General features: G+C 42.5%; 2 protein-coding genes across 3 annotated transcripts; one reads left to right on the top strand and one right to left on the bottom strand.

Annotated features, from left to right (window-relative positions):
- Positions 1–57: 57 nt before the first annotated feature.
- rnf20 (ring finger protein 20, E3 ubiquitin protein ligase) lies at positions 58–8,888 on the bottom strand. 2 transcript variants are annotated; one of them, XM_026358153.1, is made up of 22 exons: positions 8,807–8,888; positions 8,237–8,417; positions 8,055–8,123; positions 7,852–7,950; positions 7,610–7,757; positions 7,326–7,511; positions 7,082–7,200; positions 6,721–6,867; positions 6,551–6,625; positions 6,292–6,411; positions 5,861–6,040; positions 5,637–5,772; positions 5,370–5,491; positions 4,574–4,730; positions 4,133–4,457; positions 3,655–3,772; positions 3,339–3,488; positions 3,030–3,242; positions 2,603–2,728; positions 2,319–2,459; positions 1,995–2,099; positions 58–910 (listed from the first exon to the last, which is right to left on the bottom strand). In XM_026358153.1, the coding sequence occupies exons 2-22, from the start codon at positions 8,405–8,407 to the stop codon at positions 734–736; spliced, it is 3,084 nt and encodes a 1,027-aa protein (XP_026213938.1). In that variant the 5' UTR covers positions 8,408–8,417; positions 8,807–8,888; the 3' UTR covers positions 58–733. The 2 variants fall into 2 exon arrangements, with proteins under 2 accessions (XP_026213938.1, XP_026213939.1); XM_026358154.1 differs by having other exon boundaries at positions 8,840–8,876.
- A 1,564-nt stretch (positions 8,889–10,452) lies between these two features.
- On the top strand, positions 10,453–13,460 carry aldob (aldolase b, fructose-bisphosphate). Its single transcript, XM_026357833.1, has 9 exons — positions 10,453–10,594; positions 11,316–11,428; positions 11,517–11,728; positions 11,823–11,877; positions 12,053–12,213; positions 12,334–12,417; positions 12,499–12,673; positions 12,757–12,956; positions 13,196–13,460. Exons 2-9 carry the CDS (start codon positions 11,317–11,319, stop codon positions 13,289–13,291), a joined length of 1,095 nt encoding a protein of 364 aa, XP_026213618.1. The 5' UTR covers positions 10,453–10,594; position 11,316; the 3' UTR covers positions 13,292–13,460.
- Positions 13,461–13,593: the final 133 nt, after the last annotated feature.

Below are 13,593 nucleotides of genomic sequence, written 5' to 3'. Positions count from 1 at the left end.
AGCAGGTCAAACGCTGCGATCATTCACTGGGTCTGACAGATGGAGGCAGGAGCAGAACACTTTTGATGTCAGTTTAATGACTAGTAGGACAGCAATTACACAGCATCAAGTCAGGAGACTTCAGAACAGTTTGGAACAAGAAGTAAATATCAAATTTAAAAATGAAACAATGATGACATACAATATGTACATGAACACCAACATGATACAACCGTCCACTGTGCTGGGAGGAAATGGGTTTTCTCAGTGTACTAATCCTTTTTCTTTACTGGTTTTGGTATTCTGGTTTGTGTAATTGCTTGTTTTCAAAATGTTCACACACACACACACACACACACACACTCACACGCCCACACACACACACACCTCAGCATGAACTGTAATGCAAACTCGCTCTTATCTTGTTTCTCTGCATCCTTCTTGTACCAGTACTTGAAAACATACAGTGAAACAGTGCATACTGAAGCTGTATTCAGTCACTGTAAACAAAATAAAAAATACAAAAATAAATCAAAGCGGTTCAGTTCAGAGCATCACTGTGTTCCTATGAAGCTGGAATCATTGAGAAGATTTCACACTGATAGTATCCTGAAGATACACAAGGATGGGTGGTACATACTCAGGAGGAAACACTTGAGCACAGTGGTGAGTGTTGCTCCTGGCAAGCGTTTGCACTTCTGCACAACTTGCTGACCCTTTTTCAGTAAAAGTATTTTGTTGGGGAGCTGCGGCTTTAACCGATGTAAATGCGATGGAAGTCGTTGGCTCCGAAAGCGGCGTTGCATTTGGGGCACTTCCTCTGGCGTGTGTCGTAGCGCGTCTTAACACACTCGAAGCAGAAGACGTGGAAGCACTTTGTCAGTACAGCATCCTTCACCCGAGAGTTGCAGCAAGGACATGTTAGACGTGCCTGAGGGAGACGGAGAGAGGGAGGGGGGTGAGGGGAATGGCTTGAACAATAATCTAAGAAGCCATTTTTATCCTCAGCTCACTGGTTCGTAATGAGTAGACATGCATATCTAGGGCAGCAGTGACTGGCCTTCAAGCTCAACTGTTCCTAACTAGGAACACACCACATGATACGGAGGCTGTTTACAAACCCTGACGTGGCCATGACTGATTCGAAACACCACAAGGACTCTGCATTACACAGCAGAAATAGAACAGGTAACGCATACATCTTATTGCACAGATACACAATCTGGAGAGATCTAAACACGAGCCTGCAGTTTGAGCTACAGAAATCTAACAAAGCCGGTTATTTCATGTGTAATGCTGAATGTTCCCACAGTTGGTTAGAATTTTAAGTACTTTACTGTGTTCCTGTCAATAGAGTGTGATCGCACTGACAGCTGGTCTCAATTGGTGCAAACTATAGTGATAAAGATAACTCTGCCCTCTTACAACACTGAAGAGTTAAATGATAACTACAATTCTTTATGATAAATATGAAGTTACGGCATGTTTGAAGACTCAAGCTAAAGCTGGACACACGAGGAAACAGCTGGGGTCTCTCCAAAGGCCAGCAAAGTCTGTGCAAAGCCTAAATTATGAAACAAATCGCTGTGGGATTTTGTGCTGGACTATTTCATGTTTGGGGATAAGTCATTTCCTGGTGTTTAGCCTTTAGCCTAGCCTCCTGTTAGCCTCCTTGCAGTAGCTCAGAGGCAAGAAATGTCTAGTGCATAACCAAAAAATTAAATACAGATTTGACATTTTTCACTCTGGTTTTTGTACAAACACAATACAACATGTACAGGAGTGAGTTTTACAGCTTCTGGCAGTTGGATTTTGTTACCTTTGAACAAACTAAGGCTACTGTAGCTGTTGCTATCAGTTGTGCTATGTCGACATTTAGCAAGCACAAACAAGTATCACTCTTCTCTTCTACTGCACAGTCAAACAGCAAATCAAGGTGTTTCACACATGTGAATGTAGGTGTTCAGCCAACAGTCACACATTAACAGAACATTACATTTAAACCAGAATCTTACCTTATACTCATTAATTTCTTCATTTAGGATGTCGTCTCCGTTGCTGATTTTCTCAGCAGGTTTCTTGGCCTTCTCTATCTTTCTCCGCATTTTGGAGATGTCCTCCTGAACGACATTTACAGTTCACGACTTTAAGTGAAAGGGCTCCATCTGACACATTTTATTTACAATTCATTTGAGAACAAAACAAACTGGTTTTTAACTAATTAACCTTCATGGATTCAACTGTGATTAAGAATACTGCATCTTGTCTTAAATACACAAGTTAATGGATTTTATGACAACTTTATTTATGCATACATGTTCATTTGTGTGTGTTGTTACCTGTGCTCGTCTGGCATTAAAGGACTCTTTCTCCCTGGAGATGCTGTTCTCTACCACCTCCTCTCTGACCAGGTTGAGCCTCTGCTGAACCTGCTCCAGCTGAGTTCTTAACTCCTCTGACGACAACGCTGAATCCTGAGCCTGTAGAATATGGAGATGTTTTTATTTATCCACAATGAGAATGGCACTTTTCATACTGTACAATATCTTTAGAGTTACAATGTTTTCAGTAACAGCTAACCTTTTTGGGATCTGTGCCTCATCTCTACTGAATTATGTGTTACCTTGCGTTTGTTCATGTCCAGAGCTTGTGTTCGCAGAGCCAGCTCTCTCTCTGCGGTGCTGATAGTTCCCTGCAGGAGGCGCTCCTTCTCCTCAAGCTTCCTCACCACCTGCAGCTGGGCATCCACCTGACAAGTCCCAGATTTTTGATTTTTTGATTTTATTATAAGAAAGATTATTATAAAAAAGAAGAAAAGAAAGCAAAGCTAGTTAGAGTTAGTAGACAAACATAAAATAAAAAGGTAAATAGGAAATTTGACACAGACACACACTGAAAAGTGTTAGTGTTAGCGTAGAGCAATATGTGTTTGCCGAATAGCCACTATGTAGGAAATGACCACAGCTTATTGCTACAACTAAACTGTGTGTATGTGACAAACCCAATCTGTACAATCTGTCTTTGCAGGTGGCACTTGTCTCGCAGTTCACCTGAGTTTTTAAAGTGAGCAGTTGGTCGGCTAGCTCCTCCTTCTCCTCCTTTAGCAACTTGTGGATCTGGTTGGACTTGATCCGCTCGCTCATCAGCTTGAAGTTGGCATCGTCTTTTTCTCTGAGCTGCTGCATCAGGCGGATGTTCTGTTCCTGCATGTCCTCAAAGGCCTGGCCTGTTACGTCCATCTCACTCAGCAGCGCATCCTCCTCCTGCAGAGGGAGCACAGAGGTGGCAGAGTGTCACAGAAAAAAAGGGAAATAAAACAGAGGATTTGTGCATGCAAACAAAATAAGCAGGTGACACACCTGTTTGGCTATAGACAGCTTCTTGTTGAGAATGTCGATCTGCTCCTCCACAGAGCGGATCTTCCTCAGAGCCTCTTCATCAGCCATTTTCTTGCCCTCTCTCCTCTCCCTCTCTTCGAGCTCCCTCAGCCTCTGTCGCAGTTCCTCTCCCTGGAATGACCAAATTATAATCATAATTAAATACAGTAGACAGTTTTGTGTTTTTACAAACACACACTTGTTATAATGTAAATATCCAATTTCTATAAATAGTTCCACCACTAATATTGTGTTATAGTATTGTCATTTGAACAAAGTGTTGTGCTGTGATGATCACCTCAGACTTTGCCTTCTTCTCTGCAGCCATAAGCTGAACTTTGTCTCTTTGCTCTTTGGGTGCTGAGCGGTACATGTCCAACAGCAGCTTCATCTCTCTCTGGGACTCCTGGGCTTTCCTGCTCAGACACAGTAAGACTCTTGAACAAAACTATCAACCTTCATTCAAAATGATATAAACCACAATTAAAGATCAGACTTCAAACAAAAAGAGCACTTTCTGGGCTTTTTATTGTCATTTTCTTTAAAAGTACAGTAATTACCGTGGATTGAAAAATATCTTAACTGCCCTTTTGCCCCTTGCTTTAGCTGTTTTTTCCAAACATTAAGAGTAAAAATGCTAAATAATAAATTAATAATACAATCAGACAAACATAAAATTAGTTGTGGGTAATGTGGATATCTCAACAGTGGAAAAGCTTCCTTTCAGTTTTAAATGAAGACATTTGATACGTTTATTTTGTTTGTATATGACTTACTTGAGTTCTGCTCGTACGATCTTCAACTGCTCCATCTCCTTCCTCTTTGACCCTCCAACCATTGATAGGCGATCCCCAGACAACTCCTCAAGTTGACTACTGCTTCCTGGCTTCTCCTTCTCTTCCTTTATCAAACCACTGCTGCTGCTGCAGCTGATGCGAGTTGTCCTATCTTTCTCCTTCTCTTTCTCTCGCTCTCTGTCTTTCTCCTCTTTCTTTATAGTGTCCTTTTCTTTCTTTTCATCTTTCTCTTTCTTCTCGTCTTTGTCCTCCTCCTTTACGGTTGCCTCTGTTTCTGCTCCCGGCTCCGTCTTAACTGAGGTACCTGTAGAAATATGGTAAGATACCATGAAGGAGAAATCATCAACAGGATTGTCCACCATAAGTCTAAATGACCACAAATACCATCTTTTTATAGTCAGTAAACAAGGTGTTAATTACCACTGCTGTTGGGCGTTGAGGAGCCATTGTCAGGCTCTGTCTTGACCACAGGTTCTCCAGAAATAGCCGGGGTCAAAGGAGAAGTTGTCTCATCCTTCACATCCATCTCTGTGCTTGACTGGGATTGAAGTATTGCGTTGCCCTTTGAAGCACGGAGCTACAAAGGCAACAGATTTTATTGGGTTTTGGATAGTGTGATGTTCTTTTCTACTTTTCAATTTCCAAAAGTATATTTTGGAATTGTCTAAGTATATGGGATAATATAACCTTTTTACACTGTCTGTCCAAAAAAAAAAAAAATATAAATACAAAAAAAGTCACACACTAATATTTCGTTGGACAGCCATTAGCTTTGATTATGGCACACATTCGCTGTGGCATCATTTCAGTAAGCTTCCTGCAATGTCACAATATTTATTACCACCCAGAGTTGCATATATTTGTTTAAAAAATCTTGTATTGATGATGGGAGAGTCGGACCGCTGCACAAAGTCTTTTACACCATATCCTAAAGATTCTCAACAGGGTTAAGATCGAGACCACTCTTCTGACATGGTTGTTTATGAAAGGAGAAGCTACTCACTGCATCAGTCAGGGTTAAATAACTTGTTGCCAGCTGAAAAATAACCATCCATGCAGTAATTATCCAATGGACTAGATTTAACCGAGCTATTTGTTCAGGTTAATCAAGGTGGTTACTTTTTTTTGGACAGGCAGTGTATGGTGTAGTATTAAAGTAGCACAAACAATGTTGCTGGTGATATAGGTGATATAGGAGGATGAATTCATGACCTACCTGGTTGAGCTCAGACTGTGCTTCTCTCAGTCTTATCTTGTATTTGACCACCTCTCCCTTCATCTGTTGATTATGGGTTTGCAGCGTGCTAATCAAGTGACGCATCTCTCTGTTAATAGGACCTGAAACAAGGCAGTCAAAAAAACAAAAAGGGAGTGAGAGCGTGAGAATAAAATTGATAAGGACCATTTGTCAGCAGGAAAATTGTGTAAGGTTCAACTGTGTTAGTCCAAATTACAAACTTTGGTCATAAAACTTTTTAGTTACCTGCTTGCTCATTGGCAGCAAGAGTCTGTTCAAACTCAATGCGCAGCATCTCATATTCCTTCCTGACCTGAGCCAGCGTGTCCTCCAGCTGAAACACCTCTGTACGAACCTTCCTCTGCAGAGCCACCTCATCATTCTGCACAGATACAATGGCAGTAAGAATATAACAAAAAAGTCACAGAAATAGACACTGACACACACACACACACACTCATGCAGCTAACCTCCATGTGCTCCAGCTGTCGAAGTCTTGCTGTCCTGGTAGTGTTGAGGCGAGCACGTGTCTCATCTAACTGAGACTTTAGGATCAGAGACTCGTTGTAGAGAACAGAAAATTGGGACTGCAGACAGCGATATTCTGACGTTTCTTTCACCATGCCCTCTGCTCGACTCAGCAGCTCTGTCTGAAAGGAGCAGAAAGAAAAAAAAAAAAAAAACAGTTTAGCGAAGCATCTTTTTTCCATATGTGCAGGTTTAACCAGACAGATTTTAGGTAAACTATAACATTAATGCAGCGTTTTCTGCAAGTATAATTTTTGAATCCTGTCTTTCTATGTTGATTTGAATTAATTTGAAATTTTTACACAAAGATTACGTCTTTAACATAATTCTAAAAAATCTAAATCAAACCAAAACCCCCTGATAAAGAAATTACCTTCATGCCGCTATTCTCCTGCTGGACATTCTGTAGGTCCTGCTGGAGCTTTTGCAGCTCAGTGAGGCGATTTTCTGCTAGCTCCCTGTTCTCCTCCAACTCACTGTTCATTTCCTCAAACTGTTGCAGGGAAGAAGGAAGAATTGTAGTAAATTATTAGGTATGAAAAACAAACAAACAAACAAAAAATCAACAACACAGTAACTTGCAATTTCCGACACAACATATTTTGTCTTTATTTATAAAAGACAATTCCTACCTTTCTCTTGTTAATAGTAATGGTTCCACATACACTGCTGGCCTCCCCACAGACCTTATAACCTTTGCTGTTCACCTGTGATGCATTACAAACAGTGTTAAACAGACATTTTGTATTGACAGAATACCATCATACACCTAACATGCAACATAAATCCTCATCATCCTCACCCTCTCTAGTATCTCACTCAGGTGTGCATTGAGTCGATTCTCTCTACGACGGATCTTCTCCATGTCCCACTGGAGTTCCTCAATCAAAACTTGCAGCTCACTGATCCGCTGGTCAGCTTTGTTCACTGCGCGACCCAGAGCCCGGGACTGGTGAAGACAGAGGACAAAGACAAAACACAGCAGTTCTTACTAAAAGGTGATGAGTGACGAAAAACCTGGTGAAACACATAAAATATTAACATCTCCTAATCTAAATTTTCTTACAAGCAAACAACATTTGAAGCTGCAACCAAGGTTCAAATAAAGGTTTATTACAATATACGGCCGCGCCAATAACAATGCATATGGCAATAATTTGTACCTCGCTGGTCATGTGACTGTACTTCTGCTTGAGGTCCTCTGTCAGCTGTTGCAGTCGCTCATTTTCATTTGTTAGTAGTGAGTTCAGTTTAGAAGCTACCTGCCAGCTGCCACTGTCCTCTGGAAAGAAAATAAATCCCATTTTACATCAGATGATATTCCACCCAAATATATTTCATCCTCAGTTTTATTCCACAATTGCAATTTCATCATGTCCTTCTTCATGTTCTCTGCTTTTATCTCACCAGCTCCAGAATCTAACTCTGCCTTCAGCTGGTCCACAGTGTTTTTTAGACACTCATAGATCTCCACCACACGACTGGCCTGCTTCTGGCTGGATTCCACCCTCTCCTGAAGCTCAGCCTCCATCTCCTCGCTACTGCTGCTCGCCAGTGTGGCCAGGAAGGAGTTATTGGTCTCTCCCTGGTGGCCTGGGTGACATCAGCAGGTAAAGTTTTGCATTTATTTTATTTGGTAATACTTGTTATTCATTTCCAAAGTCATGGTCCCATTGCAGTTCTGTCTTTACCTCTGTCCTTGGCCCTTTCCTGGTTGGAGTCACCATCAGGTTCTGGAGTCTCTGGCTTCAGGCTACGTCCCTCACCTGCTGGGGACTTCTCAGGATCACTGCTTGCTTGGTCATAATGCCGCACGATCAGTCGAATGTTTTCATCAAACTGGAGGGAGAATGACATTACATGTTGTGGTTTTGTTCAGTTCAGTCACTTCTGTCATTGCTTCATGATCTGAGCTCTGTCAGTGTGTGTTTACCTGGTTCCAATATCTATTGAGGATCAGCAGACTGGCATCATCAGTAGCCTGACGGGTCTCTAGCCTCTCAATTCGCTCTCGCAGCTCATCCTCAATCACCTGTAAAACAAGAGAGATCAACCTTTCGAAGGAGACACCCGACAAGGGAGACAGGTGCAGCTTCCGTTGTGTGTAACTGTTACACACCGTTATATAACATTTACCTGTCTAAGGTCGAGGGCTTCTCCCAACTTTCGGTTCTTAGCCTGGAGAGCTTTGATGTCTTGTTCCTCCTGAAAAACAAATAATTCATACATGAGTGTAAAAAGAAAGAGCAGCTAAACAATCGATAAATCTGTGGTTATATTAATATTAACAGTGTAGCGGGAAATTAAGATTATCTCACTGAGTTTGACACTCCTCCGAGTTTGATGACCGTCTCCACCGCGGTGCTCCCACTGGCAGCTGCGCTGACACCGGCACCTCCGTCTTCCCCGTCCCTCTCCCTCCGCTTCTCTGGAGGTGCACCGGAGGACGAGGGAACACTGGGGTCTGCAGGACGCTTCTGTCCCGACATCCTCAGACTCCTGAAACAAACGGAGAGGTGAAAAAGGATAATCGTTAGACTTCACAGCTAATCTCTCATCCATATGGCTTTGCTGAATGAACGACAGTTAGCTATAATGTAATGTTAGCTAATGGACATTTAATATGCTAACACTAAGTGGTCCAAAATAACTGCCGCACTCTTTAAGTGTAAAACTCTATTATCCAAAACGACATATACCTAAAAGTATCAGCTATTACATTTTAAACCCCGAACAAGATGATTAAATCAATGAAAATGTTAGGCTAACGTTAGCCGTTTGCTAACACCAGTTTTAAGTGCTGCTGGTGCTCAGGATGCCGACTCAGCAGCTCACTAGATTTATTTTATAGAGTTGCCAATATAAACTACACACAGCCGAAGTCTCACCGCTTTAACTGTTACGAGTTTTGTGTTATTAACTGAATCTGTCTGTGGATGTTGATGTTGCGTCTCCTTGCCTCTCGGAAACGGAAGTTCTAACGAGCGAAGCAGGACAACCTTCATGTGACGCTGCGCCCCCTGTCGACAGGGAGGGAAACTAACCCTGGTCAACATGCACTGAAGACTCACGGCCTCACAGCTAAGAGTTTGGTTTTGGACTCTTGTTATCTAGGACAAAAGTTTCTATAAAGTACAGTGCAAACATGCAGCACGTTATACATAACAGATTTATTTTTATTTTGACCCAGAACCTAACCAGTGCTTGTATACTTGAACTCACTATGGCCTAAACGTAGGTTTAGTACTGGTCAGTTCATATTAGGTGATTTCATGAAACATGGTTCAATTTAGGAAAATGCACCAAATAAACTAGCAGCCGTTAGAACTATCTTTTGACACAGCACCCCTCTGCGAGATAAAGTCTTTTCATTATGTAAGAATGCATTCTCCGGACTCTCTCAGATGTTAAAGGGACTCATGTACAGAGACTGAACTCTGATCAGCACTATTAAAGGGTACATTGCACAGGGTGCAGAGTCCAGGTTGTGTAAAAGCTGGCTTGTCATTATTTGTGAGCTCCAGATCCACTGCAGCCTATGGGTTCAAACATCACTATCAGCGGAGGTCACTCGTGGACTGACCCCTTTCAACGATCAATATGAGACCTGTTTATGCATGACGTGGTTGATAAGCAATGTGACGAATTAAGCAGATAAACAAGGTTCAAACTAACATATCATGCATGTCGGATTCATTGCCTGGAACTGGTCCTGTGATCACAATATATAAAAACTCTGAATCAAGATGAAACAGCAGTTTATGTTAAGTATAATAAAATCAAAGTGACTAAAATGTTCCCCTGGGTTAAAACGCTGATAGGAATTGTCAGCAGATGCATTTCTCCTTTGTTCATTCACACTGTCATCAGATATCAACCTAAAAACTATGAACATATTTGCACTGTTTTGACATTTAAATGCAAAAAGTTTGGATTCTTCTAAGTAACTTAAGCTAGAATCATGGTGCAAAATGTTCGGGAGGATGAATGAATCTGTGAAATAGTTTAAAAGCAAGACCTGAAATGACCTGTGAGACTGTGAGTTACACAATATAATGATGTCATTTATTATACCGATTATGATTCTGTCATATCAATATTCAATCCCATCCACAGTCTGAAGACTGGACACACATCTGTGACTTGTGGTGAAAGTATAGTCACCTAAAACACTGCAATCTACACTTCCACCAGCACGCAGGACCCGGAGGAACCTGAATTGCCACATTGCAGCAGAGCTCTCTCATCACATTTGATCCACCGAAGCGCTGACGCTGTCTGCAGCGGCTGCGTGATGCGTGCGTGCAGACCTTGATTTGATTTGCCTTGTTTCAGACAATATATTGTGTCTCAAGCTCATCACCCCCCCCCCCCCCCCTACACACACACCACACATGCTCTGATATGAACTCCGAAGTCCGAAAACGATCACGCTGACACCTCCCGCGTTAAACACCGCCCCTGTGTCTCTGACAGGGCCAATTGCTTCACCCGGGGGGACGCACGCCCCGCCACATCACGGGCACCTCCTCCCCGCGGCCACAAACATGCAATAAATAGAGCTTTGTACACAGTTTTCAGCCTCCTCAATCATCAAATCAGCCCAATTATCGCTGGGAAGCTGCAGAGGCCGTTTTCCGCTTGTGTCGTTGTCGCAGTTTAAGAAAAACACCCAAGTAAGATCTGCTTTCAGGTTCTTTGCTTTTACTTTTGCGCACATTTATTTTTGCTGATTTGCTTTTTAGTTCCAGGGAAATTGAGTTGAATCCGTTTCACTGATTCTTGCAGGATCAGTCCTGGTGTTTCTTCATGTTTTTAAGCGCAGTTAAAGACTTAATGTTGCACATGTGGGTTTCAGCTCTTCATTTATTTTAAAGTTTGGAGATCTGGATCAGTAAGTCCACACGCTCCACTTGAATGGAGCTGGGTTGTTTAACCTACCTTCATGCTGGTGGTGACTGGTGGTGGCTTTACATAGAAATAGTTGCATCTGAAATGTTTTGACTGTCGAAGGTTGTTGCTGCTTTTTGCAAGCACATCCGTGTTAAACTTGTTTTTAAACACCAACTATAAGTGCTGCAAATCATGCTCGGGAAGATTGCTGTTGTTCAATTTGTCTGACCTTTAATTTCCTCTGCAGAAAGCATTGGCAAAATGTCATATAGACAACATCTTAGAGAGAACTGTGAACCTGTTTTGCAAACAGGAGACAGAAGTTATCTGAATGGAGGCCAAAGTTCAACCATAGAAGCCAAATATTTACAGAAGTGACGCAAGACGAGAAAGGAGCTAAGGGATAGGTTGACTGTTTGATTCGGGAGAGAAATATGAAATTTGCCTGCTAATAAATTCTGTCTTTAAGTGTTTTCTGTCTGATAACTTGTTTCTGTTTTCTAGGATGACTCATCAGTTCCCATCCCTCTCTCCGGAGCAGAAGAAGGAGCTCTCTGACATTGCTCAGAGGATTGTGGCTCCAGGAAAGGGAATCCTGGCTGCAGATGAATCAACAGGTGAGCCCCAAGTTTCAGTCACTTTTTTCCATGGGAGGGAGATGTGTTTGCAGAGTTCTCAACTTAAAATGATTGATCTTGCCTCAAGGCACAATGGCAAAGCGCCTCCAGAAGATCAACGTGGAGAACAGCGAGGAGAATCGTCGCAGCTTCCGGGAAATCCTCTTCTCTTCCGACGCCTCCATCTCAAACTGTATAGGAGGGGTCATCTTCTTCCACGAGACACTCTACCAGAAATCAGACAGCGGCAAGCTCTTCCCCCAAGTCGTCAAGGATAAAGGCATCGTTGTTGGCATCAAGGTGAGGAGGCGACGAGCTGAGATTGAGTGCAGTCCTCCTGTGTGCATGTGTTGGTCTTTAGTGTGTTGAGTTTATGCATGTTTTCTTGCTTCAGGTGGACAAAGGCACAGCTGGTCTGAACGGAACAGACGGAGAGACCACCACACAAGGTAAAAATGGATTAGATGGATGGAGAATCTTTTTATGGAAAGTGGAAGTTGTTTGTTTAGTCAAACAACTAATTTAAGTTTTTAAAAACTTTTAAAAATTCTAAATGCTACACTGATTTGTACGAAACAAGTATGTAATCCTACGAACATCCAGTGACGTGGTATCTCTCTGCAGGTCTTGATGGTCTCTCTGAGCGCTGTGCTCAGTATAAAAAGGACGGTTGTGATTTTGCCAAGTGGAGGTGTGTGCTCAAAATCTCAAATGGCTGCCCGTCACCTCTTGCCATCGCTGAGAATGCCAATGTCCTTGCCAGATATGCCAGTATCTGCCAACAGGTGTGTGTGTGTGTGTGTGTGTGTGTGTGTGTGTGTGTGGGTGGGGAGCAATTTTCTTTACACTAGTGATAAGACGATTAATATGTAATGTCAATTTCTTTTGTTTATTTAATCAACTAGAATGGACTGGTGCCCATTGTGGAGCCAGAAATCCTGCCTGATGGAGACCATGACCTGCAGAGATGCCAGTATGTCACAGAAAAGGTTAGTTAGCCTACAACAAGACCAGCAGCAGTAAATGTTTCCCATCTGTAGAGGTGTAGTAATGAAGCTGCCCGTCTCTAGGTTCTGGCTGCTGTGTACAAGTCTCTGTCTGATCACCACGTGTACCTGGAGGGCACGCTGCTGAAGCCAAACATGGTCACTGCCGGACACTCCTGCCCTAAAAAGTACACCCCTCAGCAGGTTGCCATGGCTACAGTGACTGCTCTGAGGCGCACCGTCCCTGCTGCAGTTCCAGGTGAGTTTCATTACACCAAGTTTTCCTTCTAAGCCTGTTTTCTCAGTAAATGAAGTAACTCACTGGTTCATGTGTCTCTTCAGGAATCTGCTTCCTCTCTGGAGGCCAGAGTGAGGAAGAGGCCTCCCTCAACCTGAACGCCATCAATCAGGTGCCCCTCCACCGCCCCTGGAAGCTGACCTTCTCTTATGGCCGTGCACTCCAGGCCTCTGCTCTTGCAGCATGGCAGGGCAAGACTGCCAACAAGAAGGCTTCACAGGACGCTTTCTGCACCAGGGCCAAGGTAAGCGTCAGAGATGACTAGCTATCACTACTGATGAGGAGCCTTTAATAAATAATTCACCTATCAATTAGTTGTTTTCTGTTCATAGAACTAGCTTTCATTTATTACTCGGCTTTATAGGGACTAGTAAATGATTGATTGTACAAAGCTTTGTCTTGCTTCAGTGTGGCACATGTGTGATGGCTGATGATTAACACTCAGATCTAACTTTGCCCTTTCCCCTGTGTTGCTTTGTTCAGATCAATGGCCTGGCCTCCAAAGGAGAGTACAAGCCCACTGGCTCAGCTGATCAGGCTTCCATGCAGTCTCTGTACACTGCCAGCTATGTCTATTAAATACTGTGAACGTTAAAACAACAAAAATGTATATGGACCAAAAATGTCAAAGTGCCCCTGCTGGATGTCCTCTGCTGTTCTACATACACCAGGAGAGGACATCTCTTATAATGCTCAACTATTTGTCTACTTAATGAAACAACTGGAAATAAAATTATTGATCACAATATTGGTAGTATCATCACAGTTTTGTAAGAGAATGCCACAACTTGAGTCATAAATGGTTTGCTATTAATTGTAGCCATGATGAATTCTGTTAGCAGGGCCAGTTAACAGATTCATATTGTATGATATATTCCACC

The sequence above is a fragment of the Anabas testudineus genome, chromosome 10 (assembly GCF_900324465.2).
Source record: "Anabas testudineus chromosome 10, fAnaTes1.2, whole genome shotgun sequence".
Classification (NCBI taxonomy): Eukaryota; Metazoa; Chordata; class Actinopteri; order Anabantiformes; family Anabantidae; genus Anabas; species Anabas testudineus.
This window is presented reverse-complemented; position numbering and strand designations above follow the sequence as displayed.